The 19,611-nt window shown below is 40.9% G+C and overlaps 1 protein-coding gene across 3 annotated transcripts in view; it reads left to right on the top strand.

Annotated features, from left to right (window-relative positions):
• The first annotated feature begins 415 nt into the window (after positions 1-415).
• PLCH1 (phospholipase C eta 1) overlaps positions 416-19,611 on the top strand; it is a 156,200-nt gene continuing 137,004 nt past the window's right edge. For all 3 annotated transcript variants that reach the window (XM_028146487.2, XM_008142214.3, XM_054710964.1), the window contains exon 1: positions 416-494. In XM_028146487.2, the coding sequence (XP_028002288.2) occupies positions 416-494 (79 nt within the window). The remainder of the gene's footprint in view (positions 495-19,611) is intronic.

The following is a 19,611-nucleotide window of genomic DNA, read 5'->3' as shown; positions in this document are numbered from 1 at the left end:
CAGCAACTGGGAGTGACAGTCACACTTCCGCGAGTCACCTCCCCTCCTGCCACTGCAACATCCTGAAAAGTTACCAGCATCGGCAGGTTAGGGTCCTGGCCGAATATGGCCGAGGCCTGGAGCACATAAGCCAGTCCTGAAACTTGTTCCCGGTTAGGTTTGTTTTCCCTGTAGACAGCAGCTATATGGTAAACGACATTCTACCCCCCCGGGAGGACTCTGGGACATTTCGCAGGGCCTGGAGGGTTCCAGCTCCGTGTGAGGAGTTGTATGCACCATGTGTTGCCCCCTAATGCCCGGTAACTGTTACGTTGCCAGTGTGAGTGTGTGGCTGTCATTTTCTTCATTTCTGTCTCATTCTCTTTCCCTTGACAGGGCAATCTGGTTTTGATGCTGTGCCAGAACTCCTCCGACGATGAGTTACTGGAACTCGGAGAAAAGGAACTGTGTGCAGTACCGCAGGCATTTTCTGGTGGACAACAGCGTGTTTCACGGTGAGCTGCCTCGGGTGTTTGTGTGGGTGGCTTTTTACTGTGTCTCTGACAGCACTTTTCTAACAGCCTCTGGGCACAAGGGTGGCATAATTGTTGGGTTGAGCCAGGAGCTTGAGTGAACTTGTTTATGGATAATTACCAAGGAGCCCCATTGGACCCCTTCCCCGCAGTTGTAAGCAGTGTGCCCCACCTCAGCAACCACATGTGCTACCACTCTCTGCCTTACAGGTTCGTTTATGTCAGTGCCTTTTCTTTCTTTCTTTTTTTCTTCTTTTAAATATATTTTTATTGATTTCAGAAAGGAAGGGAGAGGGAGAGAGAGAGAGAAACATCAATGATGAGAGACAATCATGATTGGCTGCCTGCTGCACGCCCCCTACTGGGGATCGAGCCCGCAATCCTGGGCATGTGCCCTTGACTGGAATCGAACCTGGGACCCTTCAGTCCACAGGCCAACACTCTACCCACTGAGCCAGACGAGCTAGGGCTGTCAGTGCCTTTTCTCTTCTACTACATGGTCAGTTCCAGAAATACCCCTTTCCGATGTTTGAAACTTGTGGATCATCAATCAGGGCTTATTACCAGCACGGTGTGTGCCTTCGATCGGGCCACATGTAAAACCAGAACAGAGCAGTTCACAGCATTTAACCAGCGCTATTGGGGTGTATTACCACAGCCATAAATCACAGAGGAACCGGGATTAGTCATTTGCGTGGCGCACAAAGACCGATTGCCTTTACCCTGCTGACTTGTTTACATTGTGGTGTACAGTCAGGGATAAGCTCTGTCAATCCTGCTATCAGGATACCCTGGAGTGAAATTTATTTAAGAGGCAAGGATTTATGTGTTTCCAGAGTTTTTGGCGTAATCTCCACAAAAGCCGGTGGAATTGTAGCAGAAAAAGAGATTTCACAGGCAGTGGAGTACTTTGACAGAATCCTATAATCTCAGCTGCCTTCAGCTTCCTAAGTTTGGTTTTTCTTCTCCAATTTGGTGACAGACAATGTTTTTATTACTTTAAAATGTTTAACATAACAAACTTTATTAAAGCACTTAAGAGTTTACAAGATGTTTTTCCACATTCCTTGTACCACCTCACTATAGGACTTTCCTAGGTAAGGAGATGATTTTATTTTATAGGTCAAGAAAGGGGAGCCGAGAAGAGATGACCAGCCCACGTTGAGCTAATTATTAGCAAGGGCAGAACTGAACTGCCGGCCCCCACCTTTCCAGGCCGGCTCTTGGCCTCTTGGCCTTGCAGGGGTGAAGGAAGGGCCCTTAGCACAGGAGACATGGGAATCGTGACTTAACCTGGGGTGCTGAGTCCTGTTTTGTTTTTCTGTGACCCTCACTCATGGAAGAGTCTTGTTCATTGCTTCATCACTTACATACAGTGCTTGCTGTGTGGTGTTTTCTCTCAGAACTTTAAAAAAAAATCTTTATTGTTGAAAGTATTACATATGTCCCCTTTTTTTCTCCCATTGACCCCTTCTAGCCCGCCCCCACCCCCTGCCCCAGGCCTCCACCACTCTATTGTCTGTGTCCATGGGTTATGCATACATGCATACAAGTTCTTTAGTTGATCTCCCCCTCCCCCCTCGCCTTTCCTCTGAGATTCAACAGTCTGTCCCATGCTTCTATGTCTCTGGATCTATTTTGTTCAACAATTTATTTTGTTCATTAGATTCCCCATATGAGTGAGATCATGTGATACTCGTCTTTCTCCGACTGACTTGTTTCGCTTAGCATAATACTCTCCAGGTTAGAACTTTGTATTAAAAGCATTGTAAATATGGTAATAGAAGAAACACACGTGCTAGAAAAACTAGCTTTATATTGTGCCAGTTTTGAAGAAGTTCAGATTTTCATGCCTTCATACATTATTTTAGGACGCCTTTGTCCAGAGATCTCAAGTTTATAACGATTTAAAAACCATTTCCTATGTATGCTTATAGTTGTATAACCACTTGAGTGTATTACTATATTGCAGATACTTATGCTGAGGGCTTGATGATCATTGTTGTATTGAATCCTTTCAATATCTTTGCAATAGTTATTACTCATCCCATTTTATGGATGGGGAAAACAGAGGCTTGGGAGAGGTTGTGAGGTGGTTTTCTAAAATTCAAACTGTGTTCTGCCTAACTTCAAAACCTTACTATTGTCTTCCTGGCTGTCATCTCCATTTCAGTAGAGAAATTAGTACCATGAGAGGTTTAAGTTCTATTAACTGTATTTTCTCCTCTATTAACTAGCCCTATGTGATCTTGAGCAGGTTATATAATCCTTCAGGATCTTATTTCCCTCCTCTGTTAAATGTATATGCCGGTCTTGATGGGTTTTTGAGGTTCTTTTGAGTTCTAATATCCGAGATCCCATTGAAGTATTTCTGAGAGTAAGAATTACTGTATTTTTGTGAGCTACATTTTCACTAAACATGACATACACAAGAGGGCAGTAGAATGCTTAAAATATGAACAGATTACTTTTTACATTCAAGAATTATGCCTTTTGAAAGGTTGCAGAGATTTTACATCTGCTCAAGATTAAAATGATTAAAGCCAATTAGAATTATAATTCTATTCATTTATAGTGAAGCAGTGCTTTAAGTATTTCTGGTAGCATAAAATATCATTTTGGATTTTTATGCCTAAGGCGATGTAATTCAGCAAAGAATGATGCCTCTGGTCTTCTTTACCTCTGCAGAGAATTAATGTTTTTAAGATAGAAACTCATTTAACTTAATGGAGTTTTGTCAGGATTCTTGGTATATTTTAAGCCCAGGGAGCTCCAGTGATAATATCTTTGAAGAGGATTTCAGAACCTTTCTGAGAGAAGAAAGGGACAGGACATGGTTAGTCAGAAATGTCAGATTTCTTTTAGAGGGGCTTCGGGAACATAGGATGGGCATTTGGAAGCTTTTTGTGGATTAACTTGGCTTCTCCTGGTCTCCCAATAATTGTTTTAACATTTAAATCAATCAAAACAAAAAGAAAATTGTCCATTATAAACAGAAAACAACCATTTCCTCTGCAAGATAATTGACCTGTAGAATATACAGACTTGGATGTGCAAATTGTGCCGGTCAGACTCCTTTTACACAGACTTAAGTGGAATTCCCAGCAGAAAAAAACTACATTAAAGTGAGGGTTATGTGGGCTAAAATGGTCAATACAAGTAACAATAAGAATGTGACATAGGTATAGTGTTTCACAGTTCATGAAGCATATTGATAGCCTGTTTTTATGAGTACAGAGGAGGTATGGTTCTCACTGGAAAAAATTTAGAAAATTACCCACAATCCAAAGAGAAACCCTGTTACGAGTCTTTTTCTGTCACTCTTTTATCTATTTCATCTTCGCAATAATCCAGATATAGAAATGGACTATTTGGAAAATCTGGGAAATGGTGGATGCTAGTCAACAGAAATAAGCTGGTTGACTTGACTTAATTCTGTGTCCAGTAATGAGAGGTATCTTGTTAAGAGTTATGAAAAGTTGTTTTAGTATTTCCCACTAGTTTGTCCTTTGCTCGGATTTTTAGGGAATCTACTGAATTTAAGGGGATTATGTACTTGTCAAAGAAGCCATTCGCTGGAGTTTGTCTCTACTTGCTTTTATTCTCCTGATATGTTTGAAACAGGAAAAACTTGGGCAAAGGATGATTTGTGTAGTCTGAACCTTCAATGGCTTATACATTCATCAAAGTATTCTTATTTAAAAATTACCTGTATCCTCAGCTGTTTCTCTTGGTTGAAGTAAATTGCAGCATTTTTTGAACCTGGGACACAGGTTCTTCCCACCTCCTCCCCCCATGATCTTGAGAGAGAGAGAGAGAGAGAGAGAGAGAGAGAGAGAGAGAGAGATGGGAGGGAGAGAAAGAGAGAGAGAGAGAGAGAGAGAGAGAGAGAGAGAGAAGAGAAACATTGATGTGAGAGAGACACATTGAGTGGCTGCCTCCCGAATGTGCTCTGACCGGGGCCAAGGATCAAACCTGTAACCAAGGTACATGTCCTTGACTGGGAATCGAACCTTTGACCCTTCTGTCTATGTGCTCATGCTCTAACCACTGAGAAAACAGACCAGGGTGGAACAGGTTCTTTAATCAACAATCACTGTATTTTTAATTAATATATACAATTTCTTATGCACATAAGCTTTTCAGACATTTGAAAAAAATATATATATTTCAGAGAGTAAGGGAGAGGGAGAGAGAGATAGAAACATCAATGATGAGAGATAATCATTCATCAGCTGCCGTGGTATCGAGCCTGCAACCCGGGCATGTGCCCTTGACCAGAATCGAACCCAGAACCCTTCAGTCCACAGGCTGACACTCTATACACTGAGCCAAACTGGCTAGGGCTGAATTTCTTAATAGAATATACTTCGAGGTGACTTAATTTTTGTTTTCATTCGTTGCTAGTTACTATTGTGATATTGGGAAAAATTATTAATTGCTTTCCTATAAGTTATTGTGGTATCATCCCAACTTAATATATTGAAATTTATTTCTGTTGCTATCATTTTGTTATAAGTGTTAAATAAAAATGTAACCGAGTAAGTATCAAAGATCTAATTGGCTTTATTGACTAATTCATGAATTGAGCAGCATCCCATCTAACAAGTAGAAAGGAGCCCTGGAGGACTATACAAAGGGAAAGTTTTTTAAAGAAAGAGATGGGGTGGGGACAAGGAACTCATAAATGAGAAAATAATTATTTGGGGGAAGGTCACCTATCTTTGGGGAACAAGAAAGTTGGTTAGGAGGATTACCTCATTGATGTTGACCAGGAAATTCCAGACAGGCTGAGTAAGATGACATTTTTGAGGGAAGTTGTAACTGTAGTTAGGTTAGCTATTAATTCTTGTTTGCTGACATGGGGCTTAGCACATGTGACTCCATTTTGGGCTTGTTGTTTCTTAACATGTGAATATTTCTGAATAACCATCATAAATCTAGACTAGGAATATTTTGAATCGAATTATGAGTGTCTCTTACTATTTGGCGATAAAATTAAGGATCGTTCTCTTATTAAATATTTATGTAGTATGTCTTTTCAAAAAGTTCCTCATATCACCCTGGCCAGTTTGGCTTAGTGGTTAGAGTGTTGGCCCACAGACTCAAGGGTCTCAGTTTCGAGACCCAGTCAAGGGCACATTCTTTGGTTGCATGTTCAACCCCTGGCCCTGGTTGGGACATTCAGGTGATAACCAGTCAATATGTCTCTCACATCTATGTTTCTCTCTCCCTCTCTCTTTCTCTCCATCTTCCCTACTTTCCAGTCTCTCTCTAAAGATCAATGGGAAAAATATCTTCGGGTGAGGATTAAAAAAAAAAGCCTCATATGTATTTTTACTTTGCCTTACAACAACCTTCTGATGAAACCAATTACTTTGGTTTAAGTAAATAAATTTCTATTTAATTCAGCATCCCTTCATGGCCAGCGGCCTAGTCAGTGAAGTGAGGGCAGAAACCAGATTGCTAGTTTGTAAAGGAAAGTAGGCTGGAATGGGATCCTGGAACTAGTTTTGTTTCCAGTTTTGCTATTAACTTGTGTAGCCTTTGTCACCTAGGAGACCCTCAGTTTGCCTGTCTCTCTAAAAATGAGGGTTTGGCCAGATTGCAAAGTTCTCCTCAAGCAGCACCATGGGTGGGTGTGTGGTGAGTGGGAGTGTCCTATAGGCCAGGATGTGGGAAGAAACGGCTGTCAAGATGGTGATGAAGAGGAGGTAAGGCTTCCTTTTAACTGTAAACTTTGTAGTTAGCTCTGCACTTGCAAAAAGCTACTTTTTAAAAAAATTCTAGGTTGTCAATGTCTCTCTCTCTTTTTTAATGTTTTTTATTGATTTCAGAGAAGAGGGGAGAGGGAGAGAGATAGAAACATCAGTGGTAAGAGAGAGTCATTGATTGGCTGCCTCCTGCATGTTCCCCACTGGGGATCCAGCCTACAACCCAGGCATGTGCCCTTGACTAGATTCGAACCTGGGACCCTTCAGTCCTCAGGCTGACGCTCTACTGTATATCAACTGAGCCAAACTGGCTAGGGCTACATTTTTTTTTTAAAGAAGCGGTGTGTGTGTGTGTGTGTGTGTGTGTGTGTGTGTGTGTGTGAGATGGTTATGAGTTCCTCTTGACCATGAAGAGACCAATAGCTAGGACTGACAAGCAATCTTTCTGGACAAGTGTCATTGTATTATTTATTATTTTTTTTAAAAGAAAAAGAGCCTGACTGGTGTGAATCAGTGGTTGAGCGTTGACCTATGAATCAGGAGGTCATGGTTCGATTCCCGGTCAGGGTCCATACCCTGATTGTGGGCTCAATCCCCAGTAGGGGTTGTGCAGGAGGCAGCTGATCAATGATTCTCACTCATAATTGATATTTCTATCCCTCTTTCCCTCTCCCTTCCTCTCTGAAGTCAATAAAAATATATTTAAAAAAATTAAGAAAATAAAATAAAAAAAGAAAAGGAATAGAGAATTTTCCCTTCACTGGAATTCCATCCTCACTGGACAAAGAAGAATGCCAGATCCTGCCTGGTAAATATGAAGGAGAGTAGAATTATGTCGAAGTGAATTATGGTTCTTATTAGCCACTTTATTCACAAATTGTGACTTCTGAAGCCTGCCTGCTTTAGGGGTTTGGGAGTATTACTAGATTTTATATGGGAGTGCCACTCCTGCACTGAGCCAAAGCCTAGCTTTTCCAACCAATGACATGCTCTTCCAGAAAATATCAACACACGTTAATTCCTATGGACGCGGTGATAATTAAGATTTTGTGACCATCAAGATCAGAAGTATTATCTCTTAGAGAGGAACACTGCATGGAAAAATTTCAGGGACAAATTGAGAAAAAGAATTAAAGTAAAAAGAAGATAGGATTTAAAGGAGGACATACACTTGAGTCATTGAAATTTGATAGATTATAATAGAATGAACTCTGGAAAGAGCCTTGCCCAGTAGATTTCTCTTTAGCCCCACCTTCCAATGATGGCCACAGGCAGAACGCTTTGAGGGCATGTAGATTTCCAGGTCTGTGATGTTCAGGGACATCTTGCAAGTGTGAAGGTTTAGCAGACTCAGTGAAGGTTTAGCAAAGCCTGATCCAGGAGTGGCACCTTGTAGGGCTGCCCTCTAGTTGGGTTGCTTTGGGTGAGTTTTCCCTTTGGGACTAAGTTTCCATGTCAGTAAAATGCTGCACCTTAAGGACAAATGACCTCTAAACTCCCAAGTGCTAACATTTCAAGAAATGCTGTCTCGCTACCTTTCCTCATCTCCCCACTGTTCAATAGAGACTAATAGAAGAATCTGCTGCGAATTAATTGACCCATTTGATTTGCACACTTTTAGTCTTCCCTTGTCTGAGATAAATCAGAGCCAACCTTTTAGGCCTTACAAAAGTGGGTACTTAGGTTTGGATAAAACACAAAGGAAATAACCTGTGTGTATGCCAATGGTGGTGAGGAGATCAAGGCTCCCTCTGGTTCCATCTTCTGAAGATGTTTCGTTTCACTCGGCTCTTCAGGGAGGACCCACCACTCCCTCTCTGCAGCCCATTCACTGCCCATTTCTAATTCCCTCTGGCGGAGGCATGGCTTCCCTTGCCCGAGGACACTTTGGTACCTGTCTGGCCCCTGCACTTTGTCTTACTCCATGTCTCTTCCCATGGAGTTGTGCAGACTGCTGCGGGCTGAGGAGGATGGGATGGCGTATGAAGTTGTCTTCTTTCTCGTCCCACATCTATCAACTGCAGTCTCTTCTCACACTGTTATGAGGGCTGCTCCTATACACAATCGCCGTAAGAAATCTCTGAATCCTTCTTTTGTAGCTGCCCACCCCTGCCCCCGCTTGTCTCTGGGGTGATGCCATTTCTGCAAATCCAGGCACCTCATTGTACACATAATAGGGCTCAGGTAATGGGATTTTGAGTGGATGGAATTCCATCCCCTTAGCCCTGTAGAGCCACTCCGGGCTGGTCCTTGTCCATTAACATTTTGGCTTGGGCGACTTCATTTCCCTAAATGTACTGGTGCTGGTGTTCTTTGTTGGGCTTGCTTCTTGAAAGATTGTGTAGCTGGATTGATCAGAACCAGGCAGCAAACTAGACTTATAAAAACCCATGTTGAGGTGTCTCAGCCTTTCCCCGTGGGGAATGTAATATGATGGGGAGATTTTGCTGGGTATGTCATGCTTTCTATGTAGAGGTCATTCAGACTCTGTAATGCTGTATAGGAAAATGGCAAGTTGAAGATCTGGATACCTGGGAAGCTCAGGTGTGTGAGAAGGAACAATGCTCTATCTTTGAAGCTTTAGCTTTAGTTGTCTGAAACAAGCCTCTTGCGTCAAGGGAGATTCTTGGCTGGCCTTTGCCATTGACTGTCACATTCTTTCTCTTAAACTTGGGGCCATTGGGAGTCCAGCCAACCAGAAAGGTCCTTAATGATTTTAATCCTTTAGGCTTGAAAACACCAATTTTCTAATTACTAAATTAGAAGGAAGAAATATGTCTAATAAACAGCCAACTTTTTTTTTTTTCAGATTTGCAGACTTTTAAGTGGTTACTTATGGGAATTATTTCTCATTAAACCTGTTACAAATTTAGACCATTGTTCTTTAAGCTTCATTTCCATAATTACAATTAATTTTCCTCTGCTCTCTCATTTTCCCACTCTATGGCTAAATTATGCACAGAGATTGATGGGCGGATGAAATGTCTTTCCACAAGCAGATTTAGGGTTCTTCCAGGACAACATAATTATTTAATTTAGTTTCCAAAGGTCCAGATTTCTTTCTTGGACAACAGTAATAATTGTTATTGATTCCATTTGTAATAAAAAACTCCACAAACTCCTGTTTCCCATCTATCATAACAAAGATTGAAAATTCTAGTTTGTCCCTTTATGCTATGTAAATGAAAATTTATCCTGATAGACCTGTAATAGTTTATATTTTTTTAGGGCTCATTCCTTTCAACAAGTATGTTGGGGGTTATTACAAGTGCCACCTGTTGGTTTCAAAGGGATATCTAGATTTTTAATTTAAAGCCCATAGCCTAGAGTGTGTTTTACCCATGTGCACAGATTCAACTCCTAACTAATATGCTGATAACTCTCAACAGTGGGTCTCTGGCTTAGACCAACCCTCTGTGCTCCATCCCCAGATTTCCATCTCTTACTTGATGGCTCCACTGATGCCTTCCAGCTCTTCAGGTTCAACATACTGGAGCAGAACTCTTACTTCCCCACTGGCACCCGCTGCCTCTCCAGCCCTATCTCACCCTTTCCCTCCCTCTTTGCACCCCAGCTACACCAACCTTTATGTTCCTTGCCCACAAAACTTACCCCATCTTCACTTAGCCAGCTTTTAGTTCATTCTTCAGATCTGAGTGAAGGTCCCTTCCCAGACCATGTCAAGCCCTGTCTTATGCTCTCCTATCTCCGTGCATTGCTGCTTTATTGCACTATCACAATTAATTCTGTGATAACGATTTAATTTTTTTTAAAATATATTTTATTGATTTTTCCACAGAGAGGAAGAGAGAGGGACAGAGAGTCAGAAACATCGATGAGAGAGAAACATCAATCAGCCGCCTCCTGCGCACCCCCCACTGGGGATGTGCCCGCAACCAAGGCACATGCCCTTGACTGGAATCGAACCTGGGACCCGTGAGTCCGCAGGCCGACGCTCTATCCACTGAGCCAAACCGGTTTTGGCTGTGATAACGATTTAATTTCTGTCCCCCACCTCCTACCTTCTAAGTTCCAGGAGACAAAGACTATACTGACTTCTATCTACAGTCCATAGTAGAGTGCATTGTATACATTCAATAAGATACTTCTGAGTGACTTTACTCAGTTTATTTAGTAGGGGAGATGAGAACAACTTCCTGTTTATTATTTTGGCACTCTCTGTTAAGTTTGGCCTTCAATGTTTGTGCTGTGGAATGCCTCATTTCTCTGGCTGCAAACCCTTTTCTTTCATTCACTCATGCTTTTGCCTTGAACAAAAGAATACCCATAAACCGCTCCTTCCTGACATTGAGAAGGAAAGGCCACTTCTGCTGAGAATCCTAGTGTGCTTTAGAAAAGCTTATTACAAAGGTATAATGCCTTGATATGGAAAAGGACAAATCCATTCCTTTAAAAGAATTTTTTAGACTTTTTGAGTTCATTTAATGCTTTCCAGAATTTCCATTGGTTATTTCTATGTGTTTATTTTTATTCAACTCTGAAAATGGAGGTTTTGCTCATTAAAATGACACTGTTAGTCAAAGCTGTTAATTGCAGTATTTTGCATGCTATTAAAATTCTCTGCTGCTTGTGTCTGAAAAATCTCATCACAGAAGTTTTGTCTATGGGTTAATTTTTACCCCAGAGAGCATAAAATAGACCTGCAAAAACAAAAGCACCAGTTTTCTCTGAAGAGAGGAGGCCTGGGGGTACATGAGGAGAATAATTAAACAGCACACAGCTTCTTTAAAAGTTAAGAACATGCACTTTTATTTCAGATTTACAAACAAGAAAATGGTCAGCATACAGGCCTTTCATCTTAGAATCTCAAGCAATGTGAGAGTACAAAGCTCACTTCCAGGTAGAAAAGTTACTCTGAGAAATAACACCCACCTGGTAGGATAAATGTGGACTCTGTGAAGACATTTTTAATTCAGCTTTCTTTTCCCATATTTGTCATTTCGTTGGAATACATGACTGACACATAACAGTGTGCTCAGAATTTCCTGTATTTAAATGTAGAAGATGGTGACTTTGCCCAATTAAAAGGAAGACCAGTGAATACATTTATTATTTAGTGTTTTATTTTTACTCCTTGCCAACTTGAAATCGAACATTAATGCATAGCCGCAAATAACCAACCATTCTTTGAAATTACACCAGTGTCAGAGTTTCAAAGTATTGTGCTTTTCAGCTAGCAGAAGCTTATCTCCAGGTGTGGAGACTTGTAATTAACTCTTAAGCCAATGGTTGCCAGCCTTGGCTGCACACTGGAATCAATATGCATATTTTTGTGTGGGGCCCAGCCCAGAGGTTTAGCCCTGATTTCATTGGTTTGAGGTACATCCAGGGCCTGGGGGGATTTTTAGAAGTCCTCCAGTGATTCTGGTGGGTTGAAAATCCCAGACTTAAGGTGACAAAAGCATATTTTCTCAATTGAACTACAGAATTTATGAATTGGATAATGGTTATATCCTATGAGTATAGCCCATTTTATGCTAACCCTGTATGTATGGGAACACTGGGCATCTAGGAAGAAGGATATGGATACAAATAGTATGTTAGAATATAGAATAAACAGGATATGGAGAAGGGCCATTTATGCTTGGGATTTTATGGATGGTGGTTTTCCTTGAGAAAATATTTTCACTTTATTTTTTTCTGATGATAGCAACACAGGCTCACTGGAGAAAAGTTAGTACAGAAAAGACTAAAGAAACCAAAAAAAAAAAAAATCTATAATTTCAGCATGTGTTTTAAGACTACACTTAAAATGATTAAAAATGAAAGACTAGTGATTCTCAACTCTTGTTATACATTAGAATCTGCTGCAGTGCTTAGAAAATATGGATGGTTGGGTTCTTCCCAAGCCCAGTTAAATCACTCTGGAGGGTGGGCCCCAACTGTCTTCCCTCCCTCCCTCCCTCCCTCCCTCCTTCCCTCCCTCCCTCCCTCCCTCCCTTCCTTCCTTCCTTCCTTCCTTCCTTCCTTCCTTCCTTCCTTCCTTCCTTCCTTCCTTCCTTCCTTCCTCCCTTATCTCTACATCTTTACCTATATAATTACATATCTTTATCCCAAGTGATTTTGATGCAGTGGGAAGTGTGAGACTCATTGGACTACAGTGGCTAATTGACTAAAATATTGAACTGATCAGAACTAAATTAGGAACTAAATTAGGTTATTAGTTTACTGATTTACTACAGTATGTATTTGGTAGTTTGTGCAAAACTGGTACATGAAAATTATGATTTTATGCAGAGGAGTGTTTACCTTCATGTAGTTATTTTTTTCTTTTCTAACATATTTATTTCATATTCCTTTTAATATCATTCTTTCATAGTGCTCTTAAAATGTGATTTGTCTTAACTTTACAGCCAATATATCTGTTACATGATATAAAGGTAATAGTATATCTTTGAGCATTAACTGACTCCACAATGTTATCTATGGCCGCCTGCTGGTAAACATAAATACTTTGGGAAGGTCTGTAACTACAGGCAACAAAGAATGTAACCTAACCCTAACTAATAGTGCTTTGTTTTGATTAATCCATATTGAGGACAACACAGTTCACAGCAGGATAATTTAAAGAATTGATACAGAAATAAATATGAAACACAGGAAATGGGAGGACAGTACTTGGAGTACATCAGATGTAACCTTGAATATCATTAAATTGTTTGTTTATCCACCTTGGAAAATTAAGGGGCACCTAGAGACTTAAGAGACGCACACACATTTTGTGGAAGGAAAGCTTTGTCAGCCTGTAGACATCTGTCTACCTTCATCAACTCTACATGTGAGAAAAATGATGCTCAGGGTCCCTGTGCTATTCCTAGAAGTTTCAGAGTTGTAAAGGAGAAATCTTGACCTCTCAAATCACTCTTGGTTTGCACGATACCTCCTTCTTTGCACATAGGTCCATGTGGGTGACACAAAGGAATTGGTCATACTTTTAAATCTAGGGTTTTCCCACTATTGTGAAACAATGATGTGCTACACAAACTTGTATCTTTTAAAGCAACTGAGGGAGTGGGTTTTAAGGTTTTAAAAGAGCTTCAAGACGCTTTAAAAGCCATTAGAGGATGCTATGGAGATACCATTATGAGTTAGTTGCCCTCAGGCTGAGAAGGCGGTGCTTAGAGAACTGGCATGGGAGCAGAAAGCTGGTATCTGCTGAGGGCTTAGTCAGAAATGCAGACTCACAGCCCCGCCCAGGACTAACAGAATTGAAATCTGCATTTTAACAAGATTCCCAGGAGAGCTCTATACACTGTAAAGTATGAATAGCACTGCTCTGAGAGACCCACTGGGCTTGGGTGTGAGTCCTCTGAGTGAGGGACTAGTCCCTATTCTCTAGGGAACAGGCAGGTGGAAGAAGGATGGGGTGTGGGGGAAGAGAAGTACTGTTTTCCACCAACAAAAGCGTTTAGAGGGTAGAAACGTGTGTGAGGTATGCAGCTAATGACAAAGACCCCAAATGGTATCCCAACGTGCTGATTCCCAAATAGGAGACACAAGGGCTACAAATGCCCAGGTAGTTTTCTTTGTAAGAATCGGCTTAAAAATTTGAACCTCCTATGTCTGAAACATAGGAAGATATAGTTAAGGATATAAGCAACTCCCTGGTCTGCAAATGATGCTTGTCAGATTGGAACTAGAGAGGACTTGAGAAGACATCTGAATGAGGGATTTGTATCAGTGAGGGAGAGGGGAAGGGGGAGGGGGAGGGAGAGAGGGAGAGAGAGAAAGGTATCAATCAGTTGCCTCTCACCCCAACTGGGGCTGGAACCCACAACCTAGGTATGTGCCCTTCCGGTGCACAGGACAACACCCCAACCAACTGAGCCACACTGGCCAGGGTGAGGATGGTTGCTTTTCAAGGAAAAATACTTTTAGTTTAATTATTTCAACTTGCAGCCTGTGTTTGAGACCATTTTCATAGATGTATGCCTATTTTAGCTCCTGAGAACCCATCAGGGAAATAATATTCTCATATACCTCTTATTTTGTTCTCTAATTATATATTTTGATCCTCTATCCCTTGCCATTTCTCCTAAATTATAAAAATCAGTGCAGAGGTTTAATATCTGGTATATGTAAGTACCATGTTTTTGATACTACTGACATAAAAATTTTTCTTGGCTAGATAACAAGTTCAGTATAAATCATAGTACTAGATTATTTCTAGATTGGATTAATTTTTTATAAAGTGATAAAATGTTATTGGTTTCCTATTTTATCATCTTTAGTATTCATGAAAGATCAGTTCTTTCCTCTTTTCTCCAAGGTCTTTAACAAAATTAGCCTTTGTAACCATTTTTGTGCTAGTTGACTATGAATGAGGAGAACTAATGGAGCAGAAAATTAAAATGCTTTTGATGTTTTAAATTTTAATACTAATCATTAATCTACACTTCAAAGTTATTTCTCATTGATACATTTATTGCTTTAAAAAGAGTTCCTATCATTTATAGTATTTTTTTTCTAGGTATAGAGCTTTGTTAGAGCTTTAAAATACCTATTTGTATGACTTGTCAAGAAATAAGAATTTTGGCTGTGAAAACCAACTTGATTATTGACAGAAGGCTCAGTTATATATGCTCTCAAGCATTTCACTGTTCATGGGGATGGATTCTTTTTTAAGTTAAAAAACATTGGGCATCTCATATAGTTTTTCACCTTCAAGAGAATATGCCTTTGCTATGAGGATGTTAGAGGGTGGTTATGCTGTAATACTCATGCTTATCTTTGAAGCGAAAAGCTTCAGAGGTTTTTGTGTAGAATTTTCATGGCTGGAAAAGACCTCAAGAAATTATTTAATGCAGTCAGTTTGTAGATCCCTTCTAGAATGAAAGCTCTGGAGAACAGGAGACATGCCTGGCATGTGGGAGATGCCCAGTAAGTTTGTGGTGAGTTAATTAGCAACCTCCCACATTGTATCACTCAGGATCCTGAGGCTTAGGAAGGTTAAGTGATGGGCCTAAGGCAGGTCTAACTAAATTATTAGTAAGTGGTGAGAACCAAGGCCCTGGGCAGTGGGGTGCAGTGCAGGGTGTGGTACTTACCACTCCACATGTGCCCCTGTGCCCACAATTCCTTGGTCTTATTCTAAACAGAGGCAGCTCCTTGATTCCCAAGCACTGGCATAACTATCAATCATTTGTCTGTGTTCCAGGTACTTATTCCCCAGTCCAGTTCGAACACAGGATATTGCTGCCTTTTCTCCTGCTTGCTTTAAATATTTGTTAATCTGGGTTCTGTACTGGAGTTTCAGAGTTAACAAAGTAGAAATAGCTTCTCTCTGTATAGAGTTTACAACCTTGTCTCTCTTTGCCGTTACCTCTTCCTCCTTCTGTGCTCAGATGGGACCTTTATGTTATGATAGCTTTTTCTTTAGAAATAATTTTATCTTCACAGAAAAGTTGCAAGAATCTATAATAATAAAAGTGTAATATGCTAATTAGACTGGACGTCCTTCCAGACAACCTTACGGACAAAGTTGGGGCTGCGAGGGAAGCCCAGGTCCCGGGTGCCAGTGCTGGCAGCCGGGGGAAGGAAGGTCTACTCTTGCATGAATTTCATGCATCAGGCCTCTAGTATGAATATAACAAAGAACCTCCATATAGCCTTTACTCAGATTTGTTTACTGTTGGCTTTTACCCTATATGATTATTATTATCATTATCATTACACACACACACACACACACACACACACACACACACACACACACACACAGTTACTTTCCTGGAATAATTTGAAAATAAGTTGCATACCTCATGGTCCTTTGCCCATAAATACCTCAGTGTATTTCCCAAGAATAAGGATATTCCCTTATAGAACCACAGCACAGTTATCAACCTAAGGAAACAATATTGATGGAACCCTTTATTATTTTTTTAAGGTTTTTTGTTTTTAAAGGATTTTTTTTCCAACTAATATCTATAGGGAAACAGACCTGGGAGAAAGAAAGTAACAGATGGAGAAAATGTTACGGCTTCATAAAACCTATCAAGTTTTAGGGTTAGGGGCAGCTTCATGGGTGTGGTCTGTATGGGGCTTACAAGCATCCTGTGCTTGGTGTAATGCTCTGCTGTTGCTATCTTGAAATTCTTTATTTTTTGAAAACAAAAAAGCCCTATATTTTCATTTTTCACTGGATCTGGAGATTATGTAGCTGGCCTAAGTCCTGGGCTAGTAGCTTTATAATCTGTAGGTGGGGAAATTAACTTGACTTGGGATGCCGAGCTATCTGGTAGAATCAAGATTTAAATTTTCATTACACAGTTGATGTCTGTCATGTTGCTTTGAATTACTCCATGCCCTCAATTCTCAGCCACTGTACTTAATTATCTCTAGATTTGTAATTGAACCAACCTTTCTCTTTTCCTCCTAAGGAACTCTACCTTCTTTTGGTACCACAGGCTCTCTCTCTCTCTCATCCTAAATTCCTAGGGTAAAGTGTTAACTAGAATGCCATTTGAAAAACTTTAATGAATTAATAATTCCCATCACAAGGGAAATGCCCAGGAGTAGTTTCTGTCTTAATCTTCTCCCTGGTTGTACAGAAAAGGCTGCCTGTGGTCATTCCCTCATTGACCGGTACCATGGCTCACAGTCCCAGCAACTGGTTTTCTTCGTGCTCCCATCTCTTGCAGTCTTCCTGGGAAGTGGAAAACTGTCCGCAATCTGAGTTTCTGTGTTGGGCGGGTCTTCTGCTTTCAGACCTTCTTGAGGTGCTCGCTATTGTCCTAATGTATTCCCGAGGATACATCGGTGAACAAGACATTCACCCTTCCTGCTCTCCAGTTTACATTATGGTCCTCCTTGTTGCTGTGTTCCATCTACCTGTTGAGGTGCCTTTTAGGCAGAACAAAAAATTTGGCACATCACAATTGTTGTTGAGGATAATAGTATAAGGAGAAAGGTTAAAGTAGTGAAGTTATTTGACTTGTAGAAGAGACACTATAAAAGTTTTAATGTGTGTAAAAAATGCACTATTGAAGTTGTGGAGAACAGCCACTTTCTGTTTCATTAAGCAAGTGACAAAGGAGTTGATTTTTTAAAATTGTATTTCTGTAGGGTATTTGGGTTAGGAATTTAGACTGTTGTGATAGTACTGTGTGCTGTGACATATTGAAACTTAACACCAGAGTTGTCGGTACAATCACTTTCCTTGGTTTTCTTCTAGAAAGAGGGGTGATGTGTCTCTGTCTAGGTCCTTTGAGGTCATCATTTCCCGGAAGGTCATGTTTTGTTCCTAATATGTCTCTCCCAGATATTTCAGGGTTAGATTTTCAGAGGAGCACATTTCCTTTCCTGTCCTTCCGGGGGTTTATGGCCACTCAGCTCTCCCAGAGATACACTGGTCAGCTATGCCAAGGCAACAACCCCAATGTTGGCAGAGGCTGGGGTCCCCTCTCACTGCTGAAGGAGCTTTGCAGTTTGGATCCTCCTTGGCCAGGCCCTGGCTTGGGCTGGCCTGGCCTGTAAGAGACTGTCTCTTTGATCTGAGCTTTGGTGGCTATTGACTTTGGATTCAGGGGATCAGAGTTCTTCTCAACTCTTTTTATACTCAGAAGAGCTTTGTTTAGCGGGGAGGTTGTTTAATAATTTAGAATCTCTTCTCCCCTTTCCCTAACTCCTCCTTCCTTAGGGTTAACTTTGTGTTTGCATTATGGGGTCAATCTGTGTGAGTAGTGTTCTGGGGTTCAGTGCTGCCAGATAAGGGGTTTGGGTTATGATATCCACATGTGCCTCCCATTCGAGCGCTCACATTGTGACCCCTGGGTAGATATCATCTGCCTTCTATTTGACCCAGAGATGTCAGATTTAGGCATGGGGAAATGTCCTCTATTACCATATCTACTCCAGCTGCTCAGTTCAGAGGAAAGGGGGAGTCTCTGTTCAAGGGTACACATGCCTTCTGAGTGCTGTGGGGAGGGGACTTGAAAATGTCACTACTGGAGTTTTGAGAATGTAATTAAAGCTTCAGCTCTCAGAGTAGATGTTTGTTTTAATATGTGTCACTGTCAACAACCATTAGAGACTCCCCTGCGCCTACCTGTCTCTGGTTAATTCTCTCTGTTAATGTTATAATTAACACTGATCAGAACTGATGCTAGAGATGCAGTCAGACGCTGATTTATGAACCTGGGTACCTTTATTTATAGCTGGCCCTGAGTTCACAAAACCCAACTGTCAGTTGAATTTCACATTTAACTGAGTCTCTACCAAAAGCAGTTGAAATGCTCTTCATATGTGTTCGCTGGCTGCAATCTCCGAGGTCTCTCACGGGGTCTGTGAATAAAATCTTGCCTGAGAGGTCTCGGTGGCTCGTGGGTAGCTCAAGCTGAAATCAGGCTCCCAAGGACTTTCCTTTGAATCATATTGACATCTTCATCAACTGACAGTGATGTGCCCGTAAATTTTCATGCTAACCTATAAAGTCTCAAGTGACGTGACTGATAAATAGCCAAGTCTTTCCAAGAAATAATGAGAAATTTTATTTTAAAGCCAAGATCTCAAAGGGGAGATGAATAAATGATCAAGGAGGCACCATTTCAAAAAGGCAGTTGGGCTTAAGGGTGACTCCTCTCTGTCCTATGGAACATAGCAAAACTAAATGTGGTTAATATTCAGCTTGTTTTGGGATTCAGATGCATAAAAATGTGTGGCAATTGCTGTCCACTGATGCATGTCAGATTTTTATTGTAGGGGAGCCCCAAACTGATTTATTTGACAACAGTGTGTGACCGATAGGACACGTTCTGTATCATTACGATGTATAGTTAGGTCTCTCCCATAAAGAAGAAAGCGTTATGGTCAGCCAGCTGGGCACCACCAAGAGGCTCTTTCACTGCAAAGCCACTGCTGCTCTTCACTTGCTTTGCGCTACCTGCTGTCCATCTTGTGAGGAAAGCTGAATCTGCTTCAAAAATTGGATGGATAAATAAGGATCATGGCTTTATAGACTATTTTTCTTCCTCAGCATTTCTGTGTGTCTATGCCAGAGGCACCCACAGCTTCTACAATTGTGTGGGAATAGTTTCTAATTGGAAAAAAAATGAGGAATTTTAAAGGTAGGCCTGAGATCTCACAGATGGTTTCCATGATCTGAAGCATGGCAACCCTGGGAAGGGCCTGGACCGGGAGTGGGCTTGGTTTTGCTCCTGGTTCTAGCACAGCTGTGTGATCTTGGACCATGTGTCCAACTTTAATCTGTTTTCTTCGCTTTAAAATATGGGTCCTATTATGTTTTCCTGCAGAATTATTGTGAAGATTAGAGAAGGTAATGTTTGATAAATGGTAGCTTTTATAACAATTGTCTCATGAAGTGAGGTGGCTCCCATGTTTGTGTCAGTAGGTTTTCTGATTGGACT

Source organism: Eptesicus fuscus, chromosome 3, assembly GCF_027574615.1.
Source record: "Eptesicus fuscus isolate TK198812 chromosome 3, DD_ASM_mEF_20220401, whole genome shotgun sequence".
Taxonomy (NCBI): Eukaryota; Metazoa; Chordata; class Mammalia; order Chiroptera; family Vespertilionidae; genus Eptesicus; species Eptesicus fuscus.
Note: the sequence above shows the minus strand (reverse complement) of the source record. Positions and strands in the feature narration are given on the sequence as shown.